General features: G+C 38.8%; 1 protein-coding gene across 2 annotated transcripts in view; it reads right to left on the reverse strand.

Annotated features, from left to right (window-relative positions):
- The window catches only part of NCOA7 (nuclear receptor coactivator 7), an 87,971-nt gene that overhangs the window by 42,696 nt on the left and 21,690 nt on the right, over positions 1-23,585 (reverse strand). For both annotated transcript variants that reach the window (XM_063310367.1, XM_063310359.1), the window contains exons 2-3: positions 17,624-17,744; positions 13,799-14,043 (exon numbers count right to left, since the gene is read on the reverse strand). In XM_063310367.1, coding sequence (XP_063166437.1) covers positions 13,799-14,043; positions 17,624-17,673 — 295 coding nt within the window. In that variant the 5' untranslated portion in view covers positions 17,674-17,744. The remainder of the gene's footprint in view (positions 1-13,798; positions 14,044-17,623; positions 17,745-23,585) is intronic.

The following is a 23,585-nucleotide window of genomic DNA, read 5'->3' on the forward strand; positions in this document are numbered from 1 at the left end:
ATATATCAACTTGATCTTTTGGAGGAAAGGTGGGGTGCGAATCATTATTATAATTCTTATAATACATATGCTTTTGGAGAAATATTTGGCATTTTTGTTCTAAAACAAATCTACAGTACATATATCACTATCAGCACTACCTGAAATTAATTCACATACAGCAATTACACCGTATAGCAAAAACAATGGATGAATAGAAATCCTGACTATGTGAGTCATTGTAATTGTCCGCTATCCCTGCAAATGTACTATCTACATCTAAATATTCAATATGTTACTAGCATAATTGGGCTTATTCCAAACAATTAAATCAGGCTTATCCCAAACAATCAAAAGCCCATGTGTTATGTAGCTGGAAAATGTAGAAGGTACATTCTCACTTCCTTGAGTAATGAGTTCTGCAAATTGAATTGTGTGTCTATCTTCTAACCGAGATGGATTTTTACTTAGGGCAGATCTATACAGCTTCCTTGGCCCTGAACAAGGACAGCCCACTAGTCATTTCCAGTGGTCATGTCCATATGCCACTGCTTGTATCTCATCGTCCACCACAGCTCACACAGGATGGCCTTGGGTGCTGCACTATGGAAATAATATTTTCCCTCTTAACCAGATATATAGACAATGTAGGATGCATTGATGCACATGGGGAAGGTGATCTGAAATCAGCAAACTTGTGGCTCCAATTGGTTCTGCCAGTTTCTTGTGCAAATATCCCCTTTCATCCACTCCTGACCTATCCTCCTGTCCTTCAATCCTCTTTTGGTTATGCAGAAGAGAAGAACTCCAGCTTCTGCAGCTACTCCTTTGTCTTTTTTAATGGGCTGGCTGGTTGTCAGCCATTCCAGGTAAACCAGACAGGAAACCCAACTAGATGAACTAATTCTACTTTATTGTAAGGCTACATTAACAGAATCTTGCAAGTCTGAAGGTACAAATCTCCCGCCCTCCCTATTTATTGCTTCAGTAGTCAGGTCAGGGCTTTCCTAAGTTTCTTCTTTAGACTACTACCCTCTCTTGGACTTCCTTTCCTTTTATCTGATCGTTCCCTAGGCAGCATCTCTTCCCTCTGCTCTCCAAGGTCACCCTCACATTCCATCACCCTGGTCAACCAGTCAATTGGTGGAGATTAGCCTGACTCTGCCTTAATCTATGTAATTAGAAATATACTTGAAAGAGTTTGTATCTTGCATTTCTATAGCCTGCCTGGCAGGGAATTCTCTTCCCAGTGACAGCTGCTCCTAGGAGTCTGGGCCCTCATTTCCTCTCCTCACATAATGTTCTTAGGATAGTTTACAGCATCCACACAATCCCTATAGCTAAACTCCTTTCTCAAATGCCAGCTCTTCCACAGCACTTATCCAACAACCGCTCGAAAACAGACAACCACTAGATGACAGACAAGAGATAGAAGAAAGTGTCTTTGCTGCAACCTAATGGTTGGTAGGTCAAACAATAGTAATAATAGAGTTCAAGCAATTCACAGTGGGAAGGAAAAGAAAAAAATAAAGCATTGTAGTGGATGGAGTAACCAGTGTGTTATGCATGCCAACTGGAGGAGGTGTTTAATGTGATGGATGATGTTGGGCAGGTTTTAAATTTCAGCCCAGGAAACCATCAATCATGGCCCCTAGAACGTTGCATGTTAATGCTGCATGGACAGCAGTACTGCACAGAGCTGTCCTAGATGCACTGTAAAGGTATGCTGCAAGGACAGCAAGATTTAGAGAAGTGTATTTCCTGCCAGCTCTGCAACAGGACAGAAGCCCAGCAAAATAGTGATGTGGAGAAGGCTCTAATTTCTTCCTTTTTTTCCCCCTAGGATCACCATGACAGGGCCACAAGAATGCCTCATACGAAGTCAGTATATTGGCTCCATTGAGCCTGGTACTGTTGACAGTAGCTGGCAGTGGCTCTGACAGGAATATGTCCAGCCTTCTAGATGCAAGGGATTGAACCCAAGACCTGTTGCACAAAGAGCCTCTGTTCTACTAGTGAGCAACAGGTGATCCCTAAACCCTTCATAACACTGTGGCATAAAAGCACCACAAATGTTTCTATTCAGGCTTGAGCGCTTTTGAAGACACTCAAGATACAAATAAAATAATAAAAGTAGAAGTGTACTGCCTGGTTATTGCCTCATGTAATTGAAGCTACCTGGGTTGAATTGTACTTTTGAGGCCTCTTATTCTGCCAAGAATACACGGAATGGGATGGGGGGAATATATCTGTAGGGGAGGGACTAGAAGTACAGACATGCTCCTGTGATTTTGAAGCCTGCCCGATCATGGTCTTAAACAGCTAGGGGACCAACACACATAGAACAGCTTCCTCTCTTCAGATAAACCTCCTCAGAAACGGAACTGAAAGAAATGGAAGGTGGGGGTGAGGTTGACAAACACAGCCCTGTCTCCCTTTCATACATTCATTAATCCATTGAAAGAGGAAGCCCAACTACAGCCATACTTTTCATCAAATCTGCCTTCAGTTCAGAGTGGCACCTCCACAACTATTTCTAGAAGCCTTGAAGCATTTCACACATATTTTTGTTCAATGTAATTAAATCAGGATTTTAAAATCTACTTGCCTACTCTCCCATGAAAAGGATTGCCTCTTGGACAGTATAGGTAAGAATGGCTTTCAATAAGGTACACCAATATGCATTTGGTGCATTGGCAAGCTGGATTAATTTGTTGTAACCCAATGGACACATTGGAGAGTTTTGATTGGAAGAACCTCAGCTGTAGAAAGGCTACTTATCTATCAGGTAGGCCAGCATATTTATTTTTTAGCACATCTTTTTAGAGAAAGAACAAGGAAGCACCAGTCATTCCTATGTACTTAATGTTTTTTGAATAAAGATCTTTATCGTAAAGCATACTTCTTCAATAAACCATATTTATGTATGAGGCTATACTATTTATACATGTGTGAAGAAACTGTATAGCTACAAGTCAATTTTTTGAAAATCAAAATAAAATGGAACAATTGAGCAAATTAAGCCACCTGAAGAACTCCTACAATATTGGACACTTAATAAGAGTTTTAGCAGGGTCCACTCTGAATGTTTTTCCTCAATTAAAAATGGAATATAAAACTCCAGTTCTAAATGTAATCAGAGCAGTGACAATCCAGAATGGTACAATTTAAGACCAGATATCCTTGTGACATTTTCTGCAACAAATGACATGTAAGCATTTTGCGGTTTATCATTGGCCTTCCACAAATTTATTGGTACCAACAAATTGATCATGCCCTAAGAAAGAAAAAAATAAAAATAAAAATACAAGAAGATTTATTTGCGTAAGTTAACATTAAAAGTCCTAGGTCAGAAAAGGTCATAGTCCACTATGGAAAAAAATCTCTCCCCATTTGAGGCCATCATAGTGTGATAGAAATCAGAGATACAACTAACAACATGGCAAAGAAAATTAGACAAACATTTGCAAGTTAAACAAGGATTCACTGCATACTGCTTTCCAATGATGTCAGCATGTCTCATATACACTTTCCTGTCTCCTAGAATTTTTGTTTTGCCTTGGGCTATGACACTCAACCAGTCATTCATGAGCAGACATTCTGATTTCTGCAAAATCAGAAACATTCAAGTAGAAACTGATCCTCAACAATATTTATTTTTTTAAAAAAAATTACATGCTACTTGCTCCTTTATGCTGGAAGCTTTCTGAAGGCAGATACATGCTCAGTTAATTCTACACCACTATAATCTGGAATTGTTAAACTCATTTCATATGAGGTAGAAAAGGCATAAATAAAATCATCCTAACAATAATGTCAGCGGTAAGAAAATCCCTGCTAAGATAGAGATATGAGAATAAATAGGTGGAGAAACTGATTATACTAAGCCAGACCACAACTATTGTTTATGCTGACTGGTTTAGCTCTTGGTAAAAGTGTTTTCCAATCCTGCTTCCTGAAGACTTAGTGAAGAAGCATACTATCTTTTTGACCCAAGGACTGCACTGCATTTTTAAATTATTTTGATTAATGGTTGCTGGGTGTGTAGCCAGTGATCCTTTGGAAAGAAGGTGGGTTTGGTGAAGTTAAGAGACAGTGAGTTTTGCAGAATCTTTACATATCTATTTTGCCCCTTATTTTGTCTTCCAAAAGCAGGGGAGGAAAAAGTACTGCTGAAGTTACAACAATCTAGCAGTCGCAAAAATGGGTTGGGTGGAACTCAGGCTGCCTGTGTGAGCCACAGACCCACCCCTATTCTAAACCTATACACAAAGCATATCCTGTGTAGCAAAGTTTCTTCCTCTGAATATTTTAGGCAGGTACCATATAATCTTTACCCAGCTATTTCTACCACAGCCAAGACCAAAGGACATATCAGTCTATCTTCTCTGCGTATCATAAACTGCACTGAGGTAAAAGCAGCAGGATAAAGGATGGGATATAACATTTATTCCAGGCAAAGGAGGAGGACTAGGGGAAGGGGGAGGAGAAAGAAAGACATAAAATATCTGTGCAGTTATGTCCATAGGAAAGTTGCTCAGACTTCTTGATTCATCTTGCTCAGTATTATTGGTCTTCCCTGGCAGTAAGTTTCTGGAGTTTCAGACAGGATTCCTTCCGAAGAATCAGTGAAGAGGCTAGGATAGAGGCATCCATCTAAGGCCCCTAGAAGTCTTGGGTGTGGCCCAAAATTGCTGCTGAATTCTAATTTTTAATGGTACAGAAGGAAGAAATAAATATACATTCATTTTAATTCAATTGAACTGAAATGGAACGGAATGAAATCAAACATTTTGTCCTGGCCTCACATACTCTTTGTAGCATGGCTCCCAGGAGGCCCCTCAGTATATGGCTGTACATCTCCCGCCTGGGGGAGATGGGCGGTGATAAAAATTTGATAAATCAAATAAATAAATAAATAAATAAATACTGAACAACAGAGCACTGTTGTTGAATTTCTATCCAAGTGGAAGGTTTATAATACCACTAATCAAAATATACTGTCTGTTCTGTCTTTTTAACAGACTTTCTGTGGTAAGAAAAGATGAAAGAAGAGATGGTAAGCCAGGGGAGAATTATAAATGGAAGACAGATTAAAAAACCCCATCAAGCAGAATGAGTATATGATAAAAGCCTTGTCTTTTATTAAGCAATCCAATTCTAAGGTTAACTTTCCAATAATTCCCAATAATTCCCAATAATTTCCCTTCCTATTTGAAACATACATTTCAAAATCAGCAGAGGGTATTTATATTAAATGGTGTTGTATTAATAGGTGATGGATTCGACCTTGGGGGAGCTGGGGGTGGCGACAACTGATAGGAAGCTCTGGCGTGGGGAGATCCATGAAGTCACGAAGAGTCGGAAGCGACTGAACGAATAAACAACAACAATTGTATTATATACTGCACGCAAGAATTGTTTTTCTGTTCAAAATATTATGTACAGAAATCTTTCACTAAATCATCAAAAGACTTCCAAATCCCCTTTACTCTGTCCAGTCTGCAGGTTTTCCAATCTACTCTCCCAGTGTCACACTGTATTTGCCCTGTGCAATAAACAGAAGACAGGAATTTGGGTGATTGTTGCATACCTAACACCTGGTAAGGCTGCCTGTAATCCAATGATCAGGAGAACTGTTATGCAGCTGAAAAGTTGTGCATAGCCTTGAGTAGCTTCTTTGCCATTATAATGCTGCTGCAATCACTAGTTGCAGCTTCTAGCAGAGAGTCATAGTAAGGGCTGAAGCTTAAGACAACAGTGATTCCACCCATTCCACAGATCTGTGTCAGCGGATACAGACAGCTCTTGCAGAATTCTTGCACTCCACAGAAACATGATTTGTAGGCAGAGGAATGCCAGCACACTATAGGTAAATAATGACAGGACAGGACAGGACAGGACAGGACAGGACAGGACAGGACAGGACAATAATAGAAAATGAAAGAGAAAAAGAAAAAGAAAAGAAGCTAAAGTGCTGTGGGACTTTAGAATTCAGACAGACACACATCTGGCACAGAACACCCCAGACTTAACAATTGGTGATAAGAAAGACAAAAAAGTCTGGATAGTGGACATTGCAATACCTGGAGAGAACAGAATAAAAGAGAAAGAACTGGAGAAAATCAGAAAATACAAAGACCTGCAACTAGAAATAGAACGACTGTGGCAAAAGAAAGCAAAGATAGTACCAATAGTAACAGGCGCCTTGGGTGCAATCCCAAAACATCTGGAGCACCACTTGAACACCACTGCCACTGACAAAATCACCATCAGTCACTTGCAAAAGGCAGCTTTATCTGGAACAGCTTACATCCTGCGACGAGACCTTTAATATTATTAAACAACATCTGCCCATCCTGGTCCTTGGGAAGGACTTGATAGGTGGACAAAAATGCGAAATCCAATCTAAACATCTGGCTGACTATGCAACCACCCATAATAATAATGCATAGGATAGGATAGGATAGGATAGGATAGGATAGGATAGGATAGGATAGGATAGGATAGGATAGGATAGGATAGGATAGGATAGCTTTCAACTAGATTTTTGCCAAGTCTCTTGCCAGGTCGTCCTGGCCTGAGTCAAAGCAAGCCAGATTCACAGAAAAATTAAAATAAGCCTTATAAAAGTAGAATTGAACTTTTCAGAATAAAACTGGCTCATTTTATCCAAATGTGAGAAATTTAGGAGAGAGAAAGAGATGTAAACCTATCCCTTCCCTATTTTCTTCTGCTGAGGCAGCAGTAGAAGAACATAATCACTTCAATATTTTAGAGTCCAGAGGGAAAAAAACACAAATTCATATATATTATCTATATTATCTACATACTATATTATCTATATTATCCGTATACTATTACTTTGTAAATCACTGAAACAATAGGAGACATCTGGTTAGGCTTTACAAAACCCTATCTTCAAGCTTTGCCTATTACTGGAAAGACCTGTGTGCCCAAATAATGCCAAGCTCTACAACAAGCAGCACCAAAAGTCATCTGTAAAAGCTGGATTTCACTTATGCTGCATATTTGTTTATTTTAGGACTGACTGCATTTGAACAGTTTGCAAGCTGGAATAGATCACAATCAGCTCTTTCAGCAACATCAGATGGTGGTGCAGCTATTTATTCTCCACCTGCTGCTCTAAGCTTTTGGTATCTTTTGAGAATGACTGCAGCCAAGCCTTTTCTTAATTCTAGATCACCCAGTACTAAATTAGTACAAAATCTAACAGACTCAGCAGAAACCTGCTCTGCAGCCATTGTTAAATTAGCACAACAATGATATACTCCAGGAGTACATCACTACTACGTTATAATACTATTATAACTATTAAACTGAAGTATTGCTAGGAATTAAAGAGCTTTTTCCAAATCAACTTAACCTCTAATGTCTCCTTATCTATTATGTAATTTGGGAGGGTGGAAACAGTATTAACTATGTTTGTAACTGCTGAAAAGATCAGAATATTAAATATTTCTTTCTTATTTTTTTGTTTCTTTTTTCTGGATCTATATTTTCGTTCACTTTTTCTTCTATCTTTATCTTTCTTTTTATATCTTTTTGCTTTTCTATATTCTATTTTTCTGCAGCTTTTAACTTTGTAAGAAATTTTCTTCAATAAAATTGATATTTTAAAAAAAGTCTCCCTGTGGGATGCTACTAAAGCATTTATGAAAGTTTTATCTCACTTGCATCAAACAGAAATAAAGCCACACAAAAACAGAAGGATATGTTACTGAATGATCTGAAACAATTAGAATCAAGGCATAAACTTAACCCAATTTCAGATTTAGAACAAAGGATAAAAGCAATGTGGAATCAACTACATTTACTGGACCTACAAGAAGTTGAATTTTACCAAACATAGTTTGAAAAAGCCAATAAATCAGATCAATTGCTGACTATCAATTGCATATGGAACAGGATAAAATAACTATTATTTCTATTCGTGAGGGAACCAAACATGTTTCTATGACGAAAGAAATGATATAGCGATTTGTTAACTATTATTCTGGGTTATATAGTAAACAGACATCTGATCAGGAAAAGACTGACAAATGTTTGAATAAAATATTCATTGCAAAATTTGCAGATCAACAAAAATAAGTTTTTAATCAACCTATACCGGAAGACATAACTAAACAGGCAATGAAAAAATGAAATTGAATAAAACTCCAAGACCTAATGTTATTTCTTCAATACTTGAAGCAAAAGGGGCTGCAGTGGCTCAGTGGTTAAGATGCTGAGTCAGAGGAGCATTAAGGTCGGCAGCTTGGCAGTTCAAAATCCGAGAGCGTGAGCCGCATGGCAGAGTGAGCTCCCGTCAATTTGTCCCAGCATGCAAAATGCAAGTAGATTAATAGGTTCCACTTTGGTGGGAAAATAACAGGGACATGAAAGGAGCCCCCTCTGGCATCCCCCAGGCAACAGTGACATCACCAGCAAATCCTTTCAATACAGAAGCACCTTGGTAGATGCTTCTGATACACACACACACACACACACACAAAAACAACGTTAAGCCATTCCAAGAAATTCTAGTTAACCTTTAACTCAAATAATGAATGAGATTCAGGAATGCAAAGAATTTCCTTCATCATGGAAAGAAGCCTGTATTTCTTTAATTTACAAAAAAGGGAAAGATTCAACTTGCCTATACTAACCTATATCTTTACTGAACGTGGATTACACTTGCAAAGAAAATAATATTTTTAACTGAAATGTTACATTCTGATCAGACGGGATTTGTTCCAAAGAAATACATGAGAAAGAATATCAGACATACTGTATTTTGAATGTTATTGACAAGGTAAATTAGAACAAGAAAACAGCTATGACCTTTCTTGATGCAAAAAAGGCTTCTGATGGAATTTGGTTTGGAAGGCAACTGGGAACCAGTGCAGCTTAACCAGTTGTTATATGCAACCATGGGAGAAGGCTGACTGCTACACTTTAGACACCCTGCAATTTTTGGACAGCCTTTAAGGGAATACCACATAGAGCTCATTACAACAGTCCAACTGGGAGATTACAGTACATGCATAACAGTAGCCAGATCAGCTTTCATCAAGACAGGGTGCAGTCGGTAAATTATCCACAGATGGAAGCAAGCATGCCTAGCCTCCATGCTGACCTAATGTCATCTTCACCGTTCCAATGTTACCATTACATCGTAACGTTTCGCATGTCATTTGGCTGATGCGTGTTTCGTCTGGGAGGGGAGGAGGATTCCATCTCGTGGGATTGTTATATGTTAGCAGCTGGATTGGAGTGTGTTTGGGTTATCCTGTGTGTTCAAGGTTCCTTTCCCAGGACATCAGCAGAATGTCCCAGGTTACCAGCACCTGGGGGGGGGGGGGGGAGTTTGCAACGGCAGGGCGAGGGGAGGGATTACGTTTGAGCTGAGGGTTTTTAGTTTGTATCTGGCGCGCTCTTGCTCATTCTCAGCTTTCTCTGTATTTGCATACTATTCTTCAATAAATCAGATATCATTAAGTTCCTGCTTGTGAGTCTGAGTCTATTAGAGTAGGCAATCATTACACCTAAACACTCAGGGACAGTACAGGTTCTAGAAGCACCCACTAAAGTGCAGACCTGAGGAGAATACATCCATCTGGGATAGGAAATGCCTCCTCAGATTGTTGGAAGGCTCCCCCAAATCCTCAGACTTGTCTGGATTCAATTTCTATCTACTACAACTCATCTACTCCAGATTCTTGCCCATGCAGAAGATCAGTGCATCTGATAAGAGACCAGCTATGGATAAAACAGATATCCATCAAGCAGCATCTAATCCACAAAACATTACATGTTTCTCTGTTCCAACAACAGACCTCTGTTGCTTTAGTCACAAACGTAAACATCATTTTTTTAAAAAATAAAAATATAAAAATAACATTCATAAATTTACTGTTTTTCTGTCAGCTGCTCACAGTTATTTATTTTTATTTTATTTATTTTCTGTCCTGCCTTTATTATTTTTATAAATAACTCCAGGCAGCGAACATACCTAATACTCCTTCCTCCTCCTATGTTCCCCACAATAACAACCCTGTGAGGTCATATGCAGAAATATCATCATCTGCATCATCACATTCAACCTGCTTGTATCACAGATACAGGAGGCTTTTGAAGGTTCAAACAGTAGTGCTGCAGCATATTAATCATGCTAGCAAACTGCTATATAATTCCAGTAGCAAATTACATGGTCTAAATTACATTCTTTTGAAACTTCTCCAAACAACTCAGACAGCCATCTCCAAACCCATTGTCCTTGTTGATGCCTGGCCAAAAGATGGAGTTATCCTTACAAAGTCTCTTTGCCCTTTAGAAGTAAGTAAAATTTTTCTTCACGTTGAGCTTGACTCTTGGTGCCATTTTCTTGGCAACAAAATGCCATTCTGTTATTTTGGGATGAATGGATGGATGGATCTGACTTCTCAGTCAAACCAGGATTTCCTGGTGTTTTTTCAGACAACTAATAACCAGGACACTGGGACGTGGTGGCGCTGCAGGTTAAACCACTGAGCTTCTGAGCTTGCCGATCGGAAGGTCGGCGGTTTGAATCCACGTGACAGGGTGAGCTCCCGTTGCTAGTCCCAGCTCCTGCCAACCTAGCAGTTTGAAAACATGCAAATTGAGTAGATTAATGGGTACCGCTTCGGCAGGCAGGTAACATAGTTCCATTTAGTCATACCAGCCACATGATCACAGAAGTGTTTATGGACAAACGCCGGCTCTTCGGCTTTGAAATGGAGATGAGCACCGCCCCCTAGAGTCAGACACAACTAGACTTAATGTCAAGGGAAACCTTTACCTTTACCTAATAACCAGGACTGATCTCACTTAGCTCTTCGAGACTAGCTAAGGTCAGCTACATGCTATCACCTAGCTAAGCTCAGGACATCAGTAAAATGACTACATATGCTAGTCTGCAAAAAAAAGGGAAAGTGTGGCTTTCTAGCTGGGCTGGCTGAGGGAATGAACAGTATGTCAGATATGAAAGACAGATATATATGAGGAGAGCCACTATTGTGTAATGGTTAACATTCTGAGTTAGGACTGGGGAGACCCAGATTGAAGTCTACCTTCAGCCATGGAACAGCATCAGCTGGTATACAAAAGGAGAAAAAGCCTACATCCTCAAGGACTGTTTGGTAGGCTTGCTGTAGTACCTAATTAGCCTAGCAGGGTCTTCTTAGGGTCTTAACATTCATGTACTTAGGCCCACGTTCAAAAACATCCATTTACTAGCTCTGGATCTCTTAATAGTGCATATTTTTATATAAAACATTTATATGAATAACAGAATATTCTCAAAAACAGTAATATATACTATGACAAACAATGTTCCCTCTTATGATTTACTGTATTAAAATTCCCAAGTGCTATTCTCAGAAACTGATTTTATTTATGTGTTCTATGCATTATTCACAAGCCATAATGGTAATCTTATAAAATGTAGAGCTGTCAAATTGATCACAAGGAAGTCTTAAATAGAGAACAAACCAAAATATTAGAAATGGGGGGTCATCCTCCTTCTTATATAATAGTAGAGTTCACAGTCACCCAATGAAATTGAATGATAATGGATTTAGGATAGACAAAAGGGAATTGTTTTTTTTTCACACAGCACTTCAATAACTTGTGGAATTCAATATCACAAAATTTAGCTTGGATGGTTTTAAAAGGGCATTAGGTAAACTCATGGAGGGCTGATTATTGGTCATGTTGGCAAGATATTTGCTGCAGGATTGAAAGCACTGTACCTCTGAAAACCAGCTGCGGGAGAATACAATCAGGTAAAATGCTATTAAACACATGTCATGCTAGTGAGTTTCTTCTAGGCAATTAGACGCCACTCTAAGAAGGGACCATTGGACAAAACAGGCTTAGAGCTTTCTGAACTGCTATTACATTCATAAAAGAAATGTAGCATCTATTACAAAAGCAGGGTAATTTGTTAACGCTACACAAGTATGTGTGTATGAATCTATGTGTATAAACATATCCAATACTTTAAAACAAATGTACACCCACAAATTAGAGTTCATGTCCTCAAACAGTCCTTGTCAAGATCAGTATAGTAATAAACCTTTTTAACATTATTGAAACATAAAGAGAAGCTTATAAATCTAGATGAAAGCAAAACAATAACCACGAAGTTCAGGTCACAAGAGTCAAAGGGTATTTAAAAGGGACATAGGGCTCATCCACACAGCCTGCTTACTTGGCACGAAGACACCTCCCCTTCCATTTTTTGAAGACATGTCCTCACAGCCAAGCCTCATTCCATAGGCAGCCCTCTAAGGTGTTCTGGCAAGAAAGTAATGGCCACCTCCCATCCAAACGATCCATGGCACATGGAGAAGGCAGCCTGAAGTGATGCAGTCAAGAGTGGTGCTCGGCTTGTTTACAACTGGCCTGGCAGGTCTGCTGTGGGACCACCACTTCTGTTTGGTCCCTGGCCTTTGTGCCCATTTCATAGTTTTGCTGTTTGGACTCTGAGGGAGACTGGAACCCTGCCTTCCCCAGCCACCCTGAAATTGACTAGCCTGTCTCCAGCTTAATGCATGTACAGTAACTGAGGGATTCAGCTCTTGCACTGCAGCAGAAAACTTGTATCTCAGCAGCCCTGCTCTTGGAGAAGCCTTGATGCCTCAGTTCCTCTTCTTAAGGGAGGTTCTTTTAAAAACTCCCCTCCCTAATAGAATGCAATCTGGTACAGCTATGGCTTCAACCTTTATCTATGTTTTTTCCTCTTCTACCCTTTTGGACACAAGAATCAGTAAAATTATTCTCCAGATTCCAGCTCAACAACAGTTATCCAGTGGCTGCACCTTGGCCACACAAATTCAGAGGACCACTCGATGGCAGCCAAGAGGGACAAAACTAGTACTCGCCACTGCCGCATACTAGTTAATATATCGGTAGGCTGACTGGTCTATATGTGGATCTACCAAAGAGCACCCCAGAGCTGAACGAGTCTCTCACAGATTTCAAGACTCCTCTTTTTTCAAGTCTGGCTTCAAGAACACTTATGAGATATTTGCATCTGGGCTGCACAAAACCAGGTGACCATATGGGCAGGGGGGAGAGAGAGACTATTTGCTGCCATCTAGTGGTCATTAGGTAGACTGTCTGTTGGAGAAAAAATAGGAAAAAAATGTTTGGTCCTTACAAACATCACCCCATTCTTTATGGCAACTGGGGTGGCTTTTCCCACAGTTGGTGACATTTGAATTTCAGCCAGTAAAAATGCCAATCATTACCCTTACAAATAACAAAGGAGGAAAAGAGCCTTCTCTGCAGCAGCTCCCGCCCTTTGGAGTATCCTTCCCCCAGAAGTGAGGTTAGCCCCCTCTCTCCTGGACTTCAGAAAAAAATTGAAGACCTAGTTTTGCCATCATGCCTGGAGTGGAGAGAAGAATGCCATTCTTGGGGATGGCTGGTTCCCTAGTCCTCTCCAGGAGTGGCCTTACCAGCTTATGGGCTGAATTAGATCTGCCGTTACTTGGATTTGACTATGTTTTATATATTAATTGATTATTGGTATTATTTATTATTTTTATTGAATTTTAAATTGCTTTTATTGTGAACCGCACAGGGTCCCTCCTTGTGGGGGAGATGGGCAGTGATAAAAATATGACAAATAAATAAATAAGCTGCATAGCCCTGTTCTGGAGATGCATTAAGGTCATGCTGGGGGCCAGCTCAATTAATGCCAATACAATTTCCTCCCTGCTCTGAGACAGCAGGAAATCATGGCAAAGCAGCAGTGCAGATGAGCCCACAGTTCTTCCATTAAACTCACCAATGCTGTAGTATCGTTTAAGATCAGTGCGCCTAATATCTTTTGGTTGACTGCTCTTTTTCTTTTTTTTCTCATGATCCTCCTTTTCTGCAGAATGCTTGTAGTTTTCTTGAGAACTGTTTGTTTGTTCTAAAATGATTTTGCCCCCATCACCTTTTCCAGTCTGAGTTTTACACGTATGAATTCCACAGGTGTTTGGAGGTGGCATATCTGCATTTTGTTTACCAAGCTTCTTCTTTTTCAAACTAGAGAAAAAAAGGAAGAAATACAGGCACTTAGCATGCAAGAAAGAACAGTGGGATAAAGGTAACAGTTGAATAATTACAACTTAATTCTTGTAGATTATCCATTATTACATAAACATAGCTCTTGATGATGCAATTCCATCCCTAATTGGTTCTCACATCTTCTAATTGTTCTGCTGTATGTCCTCCTTCCTTATACTTGATAATACCGAAAAACTACTTCACATTTGAGGCCCTACCATGTGATTCTTATGCCAGCATCACTCATTCCAGAAACTGTAAAATAGCAAGGATAAGAATATTAGTATCCTATCCCTGGTATTATTTTACTGCAGCTGTGTAATGGATTGGATTCACAGTGGAAGAGGTATTTCAAAATGCATGAGGATACCTGACTGTGACTCATTAAAGCAGCTACATCTGTTTCCATGACTGCTGTAACAGGACCACCACCACCCCAAAGCAGCCCACACAAATCTGGAAAAAAAGATGTAGCTATTTGCATTAACTTTCAGCAAGAATGCACTCGTACTCCTACATGTTCCAAAACACCTTTTCTGAAGCACTGCATCACTCCAGCTCTACAGTATTTTGTTTGTTTGTTTGTTTTAAGGACAATAATCAGAAGTGCACACAGTATTCAAAGTATTGTTGTTGTTGTTTATTTGTTTAGTCGCTTCCAACTCTTCGTGACTTCATGGACCAGCCCACGCCAGAGCTTCCTGTCGGTCATCAACACCCCCAGCTCCCCCAGGGACGAGTCCGTCACCTCTAGAATATCATCCATCCACCTTTCCCTTGGTCGGCCCAAATTCAAAGTATAGTCACTTATAAATAAGTGATCCCCTACATGCACAAAGTAAGGGAGCTGAGGTGGAGTTTCCAGCAGTTATTTCCATGGTATGGAACAGCCTTCCCTTAGAGATTAGACTTGTCACAACTTAAATTATCTTTTGGAAGAGGTTAAAGACAGAGCTGTTCCAGACAGTCTTTTTACTTTGATGTGTAGGCACTATCACAAGCACTGGTTGTTACCACTGGTTGATTTTAGGGATGATTTTATTCTGAATATTATTATGATCATCAACATCATGAATGTTTTTATGCATATACTACAGATTTTTTTTTTGCATTGTTGTTATATGCCACCAAAAGTCTTTAATTGGTGGTAGGACAGAAATTAACGTCATGCAATAAAGCAAAACATACAGATTTATGTAAGGGCATTCTGAATATGGCCCATCTGGTGACAGAGTACTGGATGACAGATAAAATCTGTAGGAACTCCCTACTGTGGAGGTAAAGTGAACCGTGGCCTCCAGGACAAATGCATTAAAAGAAATAAATGTAGTTTCAAATCAAAGTTTTTCCAGTCCTTGTTTATTTATATATGCTTCCATTCATAATGAAGATTAACACTGCATTTATGAGTTACTGTTTAAAAGGTTGTATCTCAGACTACATTCTGGAGCACCATGAGCTTAATATAGCTTAATATAACAACTTAATATAGCTTAATATAACAGCTTAATATAGAGGTAGATCCTGATGTCTTAGTAATACTTGACTAATTCTGGAAAATTAGCAACCTGCCAAGTAAGTCTCCATAAGACTACTGTTGAAACTAACTGATATAGTTACATGAAAATAATTTCTTAATTTGCAATGGGCTACATTTAGTGTTATTCCAGTGGACTTCATGTTGTGTGACCACCTCTCACTTTCATCTTCCTGCATTCTACCAGGTGCTCCAGAGGATCTTCCCAGTCCTCAGACCATATTTGCAGTCTGCATGGGGGAAGAAGGATAGAAGGAAGAGGATGGAGTCCATTATTTACTGCTCATTATGTCTAAAACTCCTGCCACATCTATAAGTATTTTGTATTTTAAATTTTTCAAGGATAAGTTTTTTTAATGTTCATCACTACTGTTCCCTTTCAATGTATGTATTATTTTGTGTTTTACATGCAATGCCATTATTTCCTTTCAGGAAGATTAACCATAGATTTCCCTACCGTTTCTACCAATATCCTGCAATTAAATAGCTTGCAGAAATACATGACATATAACCTGAAGATGGTGCAGATCTCTATTGCATATCTTTCCTATTTATGCTAAAGCAATTGAAAAGAAAACAATCTGTTTAAAGGGAAAAGCAGATTTTTATTATATACATAGGGTATTTGTATGGCACCCATTCCTTTAACACCTTTGGACAGCCTATAGAGATCTAATGAAATCTAATAAATTTTTGCTTTTTTCTAATAAAAAAGCAGAAATACAATTAAAACAATCATTAAAACAACAAGCCAATATATTTTAGAACAACTAAAATCCCAAAACAGGTAAAACAACTGAACCAATTAAAAGGCCTTGAAAAACAGGGATGTTTGAGTTTTTTCCTAAACTGTAATAAGAAGGGAACTTTTTAACCCCAGTGGCAATTCATTCTACAACATGGCCACTGAGAAAGCAGAATGAACCATAGTTGTCAGAGCTATCTGTTGATATTCTTCAACTAATACATTTTTGCTTATTAATCATATCTAAACATAAATATAGTTTAATGTACCAAATTTCTGAATATCACTTTTTGGTATTTCTGAAGGAAAAAGTAACACTGGAACTCATTGTTCATGAATTACAAAAGTGGGTTAAAAACAATGAAAATTCAAGCATTCATATTTCCTCCAAATGGAATTTGATATAGGATGTTTACTGTGTACACAGCAGTGCAGTTCTAAGCATATTTAGCAAAATCACAATGATAAGCATGCAGGCATAGAAACTAATGTTTTAATAAAATATTTCACCCACTGATATGAATAATAAAGGCTTTTCTTACTCAGCTAATTTTGCATCTCTAATGATGCAAATTAATATTCTATGAATATTCTAAATCTTGTGAAAATATTATCCACAAAGACAGTGATTTTAGTTTCTGAATGTTTTAATATGGAGTAATAACAATAGTAGTAGTAATAATAATAGTGATTATAATAATATAGTATCTGAGTTACTCTAAAATAGAACTTATAGGATTAAAATATTTTACTTCAAGCGTGACCATTTCTGTTGATAAAACAGATATATATCTCTTTCAAAATCATGTTAGTCACTGATAAAGGGTTTTGGAACTAAACAATAATTTGCCTTGTGTGTTGCACAATTTTAAAAAATTGTACAGACGATCTGTGCTTTGTACTACTAGGCTGCAATTACATGCCCACTTACCTGAGAGTAAACCTCAGTGAACCTAATGGAACTTCAGAGAAGTGATAGAATATACTGTTAATGCAGTTTTGAATCGATCGGGGTTATTAGCAGATGCATCATGCTTCTAGTAAAATAAAATAAATTCAGAGCAAATTGAATCTACGTTCAGTGGGAGATCCCTATAGGCCAGATACATTAAAGGCAAGAAACTTCAGCGTGCTTTATACTGTATAGACAAAAGGAATCACAGACTGAGCCTACCATGAGATTTTCTCCAGCAACCCAAGTTAAAATGTCATGACAGCAGAAGGGAAAAAATGCACATTTGCACTTATAGTCAACTGAAATAATATTGTGTCCTTACCGGGCAAAGTAGCTTTGCTTTCGTTCTTTTTTTTCTTCCTTGGTCTCCATAGCAACCAGTAAAAAGTACAAGGCAAAGGGGCAAAGCCTTCCAGTTAGTGCCTCATCTCCGTACAGAGTCCCTGCACATATGATTGAGGGGAAGAAAAAGGAAAAGTCCATAAACTAATCTGTTGGCAACATCTGACTTTATTTGCAAAGTTACAGCACACAGTCTCACAACCAGTACATTTTAACTCGGGAAAGCCAGTCACATGTCAAAGAGCTTATTGTACCCAAAACAAAAAAAGAAAAAAGTAGAAGAAAAACAGCTGTCAGGGCTCAATTCACTGTATGGAAACAAATGTTCTGTCTCAGTTCCTTATAAGCACAAGTGATACCTGGGAGTTGGTTTTATGAAAGCAAATCTGCTATCAAATGATTGAAAGGCTTATAAACTAAAGTTACTTTACAAGGGATTCATTCCAAGTCCCACTACAATTACCTGAATACACAGCATGGTTATTCTTTAAGCTTATTTATCTTGACAATTTATTAGGTACTCTACAGCTAATCGTTCTCAGGAACATGTAACCAACACTAAATGGAGTTTAGTCTTAAATTCATACAGTATAATCTGTCAGTCTGACAACTTGTGTAAGACAAGAGGTCTGGAAAGAGCAAATGCTTGCAAAGAGTTGTGGGATTTTGAAGTTTTTGTCTGCCTATTGTATTTCGACACTTGCCAAAAAAAAAAAATGAATAGACACAAAGCATTCAAAACTTCTGAATTCAAATACACTTCTTTCCATGGGATAGAAACAATTTTTCTATTAAATGTTGTAATGGAAAAGGTCTGCTCTTCCTGCTGGATCCTTTGTGATTCCAGTCATTATCACACTAAACTAAAAAACAAAAACAAAAACAGGATGTAACTCCCTCAATCTGAAAAAGCAAGAGCTGCTACATTGACTGGAAGGAAAGGATCCAACATTTATTTTAAGGCACTATCTTCATTAGACCAACTGCTATTTTACAAAATAGCTTAAACATCGTAAAGTGTTTCAACTATACTTAACCACCTTGCCGAATGGAGAATTCTCAGAAGCTCAGCAAACTCACACACTACTTTATAAACCCTCTGCTGGCTTAATAGAAGTATTTCCTCATTATGGATTTACTTCTGCATTTCCAGGGATGTCTGAACACTGTAAAACTGCCACATTGGGATGGGAGTCAAAGGCAGATACATTGGGAAGTATGTAGGTTTAACACACGTGGGTATACATTCAGATTTAAAAAATAAAAAGCACAGGTACGCTTGTGGCTTTACTTTCTTGGCTACAACTAGCGCAGGTTCCTGGTAGCCCAAAATGCAGATTTGAAGGTTTGATATCTGGAAGCTGCAGGATTGGTAGAAGAACAATTAAAAATAGACTAGAAGACTAATCTCAGTATTATTATTTCCAAAGCTGGAATACAGAAAAACAGGCCTTTATTTCAAATAGAACTTCAGATTCTGAAAACTGGGACACAGCTGGTTTCTGCCCCAAATCCCACATATGTAGTTGAAGAACAAGCATTAACTTCACAAGGAAGGACCCTCAGACACTGCACCCCAGTGACTGATGGTTCTGGTAGCAGCATGAAAATACATTGCAGTATCTGTTAAATACTTGTATTAGCATCCCCAAACATTTCAATTCTACTTCTGCAAATTCAGTAGCTGACTGCATAAACTGCATAAATTCTTACGGTCCCTTGTGATTCACCCAATCAGAAAAGTAATGACATCAGTTTCAACTGAGCAAATCTATGTTGTTATTAGCCTGCAGTTTAAGAAAAATGTAATAGTTGTCTCCAAATGAAAGAAGAAGAGAAATGCTCAGTCACCAGCAACAGAGTATGCCATAGCTGGCTGATTTCTTCCTTCACACAGAATGCAATCACCTAACTAAGACTGGATGCTCATGAGAAACTGCTAGGCTAATGAGAAGTCAAGGAGTAAGAATAGCCTGGACACCTTACAATGTGTTTGTTAGACAACTACTTTGAGAAAAGACAAGAATGGTGCTATTTCTCAATGCTACAATTAAGATAATTTGTCTTGAAGGTAAGAAAAACTCAAGGATACAAACAGCTTCTATAAACAGACAGAGCCACAAAAGAAATTACTAGACTGAGCCCCCACCCCAATTAAAGAGCTCCCCTGAGCATACTTGATTAGCTTATCTAAAAAGTCAACCTATACAAAGCAGGAATCTGTTCTCCTGCTAGCATTTTTTTTGCAGTAAGTCTTGGTGGGTAAATCCTAATTCAATTAAGTGTGCACAATTCATATATGTAAACAAAACAGTTTTATGTTCTAGGTTTTATGTTCTATTATTTATTTTTTCTTCTTTATTTTTAGTTTTAAAAACTAATACGCTGCCTTTTCCTCACCAACATTAACTTAAATTTACAAAGCATGGCCACAAAAAATAACATGGAAACAAATTAACATCATTCTAAATCAACCATAAAGGGGATATAACAACAATTTTGTTAAAATAACTAAGCAGGAAGGCATGATCCATAGTACAGTTTCCTTCTTTTTCTTTTTAACAGAAAAAGTACTTCCAAATTTAAAAATCTATCTACTGAGAGGAAGCATGCATTTGCTTTTACCCTTCCAAGATGTCAGGCCATGGGAAACAAGAACTACCTTCTCTTTTCCCAGTGAAGATACAGTACAATTACACCAAAGGACAAAAAGGCAGGACAAAAATAGGTACCTGGAGGACATCAGGTTGGGGAATGATCAAGGAAGCATCTGCTTTCAGGCCAAAAGGTAACTAACTCATTGTCATACTGTTTTTTTTATTTTCTGTGTGGGTGTGTGTGGGTGTGAGTGGGTGTGTACATGTATGTGTGATGTGCGCGTGTGTGTGTATGTGAAAGAGAGATATCTCTTATCATTAGCCAAATATAGGTTCTGCTACCAAATGGGACTGAAATTCTGCTCTCTGCTGACAATGGAGTTTTAGTCCATTGCACCCAGAATACATCAGATTGTGGCAAGCTGTCTTACTCTTTTCATCCCTATTTCTCTTCCAAACCTATCACTGGCATAACTGCACAGCTCATCCTCTCCTGCCTCCAGATGCATTACAGATATCCTTGGGTGTTTTATAGACCTAAAGCTTAAATCAGTGGCTTCACACAAGGTGAATAGCAGACACACAAGTTAAACCATTACAGATCTTCAAGAAGGTGACACTGGTTTATAATGTCATAACTGTGTATTGTTAAGCAATCCCTATTTCCTTGGACAATGAAATACCCCTAGGCTGTACTTTCTGTATTTTCTAAACACAATCACTTGTAGTTAGTAGGCAGAATGTGGCATGAAAAGCAAGCATCCACGTTATCACTATATCACTATAGTGCATATCACTATAAATAGTAATATCACATCTATCACATTTGCACTGATATACAGATTGTAGGCATTTCCTTGATTGTTTTGCAAGGACCAAGCCACTATGTTACTATGGTAACAAATCACTCTGGCAGGGTGAACAGGTCAGACTTAAGTATCCTCAGTTTTGGGGGTAAAAAGGCATGACCATATAAGGTAAAGCTCCTGATTTGCCTAGAGGAAGCTTGCCTGGACTAGTTTCAGTTTCCTTTCTACCTGCCTTCTTCCCAGTCCTCTCTGAGCGCATGTGAATGCATAAGCTTATAAAATATGTTTTTGTGCTTTCTGTAAATACATTTATTTTTATAGAAATGCCTGGTGTGTGATTTTTCTGATCTCTTGGGCCAAACCATTTCCAGCAATCTCTGACAGGTTATGAGCCCAGTAAACCCGCAGAGAGAGCAGAGAGATCAGCTCCACATCTCATGGACATTTTAAAGGCAGGTAACAAACACCTGTGAACATTTTCTTTGGAGCCACCTGGAGATTTTCCAGCCACTGCCGGTCTGCAGGACAAAGAAGCCAGCTGAGGTGACCTGCAAAAGAAGGAAGAAGCCATGGCTGCCTCCCAGCCCTCAGAGATGCCTCTTGAGTGTCTATCAGAGACCAACTACTTGAATTGGGCCCTGAAGATGGAAATGTATCTTCGCAGACAGAATCTTTGGATGCCAACTGGTGAGGAAACCCCCCAAAATCCCAGTGCTGAATGGCTTAGACAGGATGAGCAGGCTAGAACCACCATTATCCTGGGAGTTGAGGACAATCAGCTAGTGCACGTGCATGGGATGCAGTCTGCAAAGTAACTTTGGGGTGCTTTGAGAGACTTGTATGTAAAGGCAACAGCATGGAGTAAAGTTACCCTGACAAAAAAGCTGTACAAAGCCTACCTTGCAGAAGGAGATATCCTTCCTGAGCACCTACATTATATTCAGCAGCTGTTTGTTGAGTTGCAGGAGAGAGGTATGGAATTTACACCTCTCACAAAATCCTATATCCTGCTGTCCTCATTAAATGAAACATGGGACACGCTGATTTGTACCCTAGAGGCTATGCCTGAAGCAGGACTTGCCCCATCGTATGTAACACCGTGCTTACTTGCTGAATGGGAGAAGAGTGAAGAAAGATTCCCCCCCCCATCTCTTCTGGAAAGCTACAGCATCAGAAAACAAGGGGGGGAAGGGAAAAGAAGCTGAGGCAACAGCACTAGCCAGCCAGCGATGCTTCAATTATGGTTCAGCTGGACATTTGCAGAAAGACTGTGCCTTGAGACCCAAGAGTAGAAAGACAGAGAAGAACAACACAAGGACAACACAGAAGAAGGCTCTTCAGACAACCCAAATTGCACAGGTTGCTGAGAATGTATGGGTGTTAGATTCTGGGGCCAATTGTCATTTATGTAATTGTAAAAGCTCTTTTGTGTCACTGTCTAAAACTGACAAAGTGTATCTTTAGCTGATGGATCTGTGACCAAAATTGTGGGACAAGGTGACATGTATTTATCCTGCTTGGGAGAAACTGTAAAAGGTGTGTTGTATGTGCCAAATCTACAGTCAAACCTTTTATCTGTGGCAGAATTAGCTGCAACAGGGTATGTCATAACATTTAAGAAAAATGGTTGTGAGATACGTAAAAATGGGAAATTGTATGCTACTGGTGTGTTAAAGCTCCTGTGAGTAAGCACAGTGACAGAGTTACAACTAGACCTAGAAATTGTTCACTCAGACATTATTGGTGCTTTTGCTCCAAGTTTTAGACAAGCAAGGTATGCAATGACCATCACTGATGATTTCTCAAGATACACATTTATCACATCTTAAAACATAGACAGGAGGCATTTGAGAAATTTAAAAGTTTTGTGACATGGGCAAATGGAAAATTTCCAAGGCCTGTATCTGCACTCCAATGTGATAGAGGAGGAGAATACCTTTCTCACAAATTCAAAAGGTTCCTAGCAGAAAATGGGATAGAACAAATTCTTTCTAACCCTTACACCCCTCAGCAAAATGGTGTTGCTGAAAGAAAGGACAGAACTTTGCAAGAATCAATGGAATGCATGCTTAAAGATTCAAAATTACCATTTAAATATTGGGCAGAAGGGATATCCACTGCCTGTTATGTGCAAAACAGATTATATAACTGTGATTCAGGACACTCCATTCCATTTGTTTTATGGTGTGAAACCAAAGGTAAACCATCTCAGAGTGTTTGGTAGCACTGCATGGATTCATATTCCAAAACAGCAGAGAAGGTAAAGAGGCCCCACAACAAAGAAAGCCATCTTTGTTGGCTATGAACAAAGCCAAAGGAGCTACAGGTTCATAGTGGGAGAGAAATTAATAATTAGCAAAAGCGCTTCTTTTGCTGAGCAAAACTGGGGGAGATTAAATTCTAGCTCTCCAGTTGATCTAACTACAAGAGAACAGCAAGGGCTTGCTGAGAGTGATCTTTTTCCTGATGAGGACATTAAGGCAGAAAAGCAAACTGAAGATCTGTCTGATGAGGATGCTTCTCATGAAAGTGATAG

This window comes from Candoia aspera, chromosome 1, assembly GCF_035149785.1.
Source record: "Candoia aspera isolate rCanAsp1 chromosome 1, rCanAsp1.hap2, whole genome shotgun sequence".
NCBI lineage: Eukaryota > Metazoa > Chordata > Lepidosauria > Squamata > Boidae > Candoia > Candoia aspera.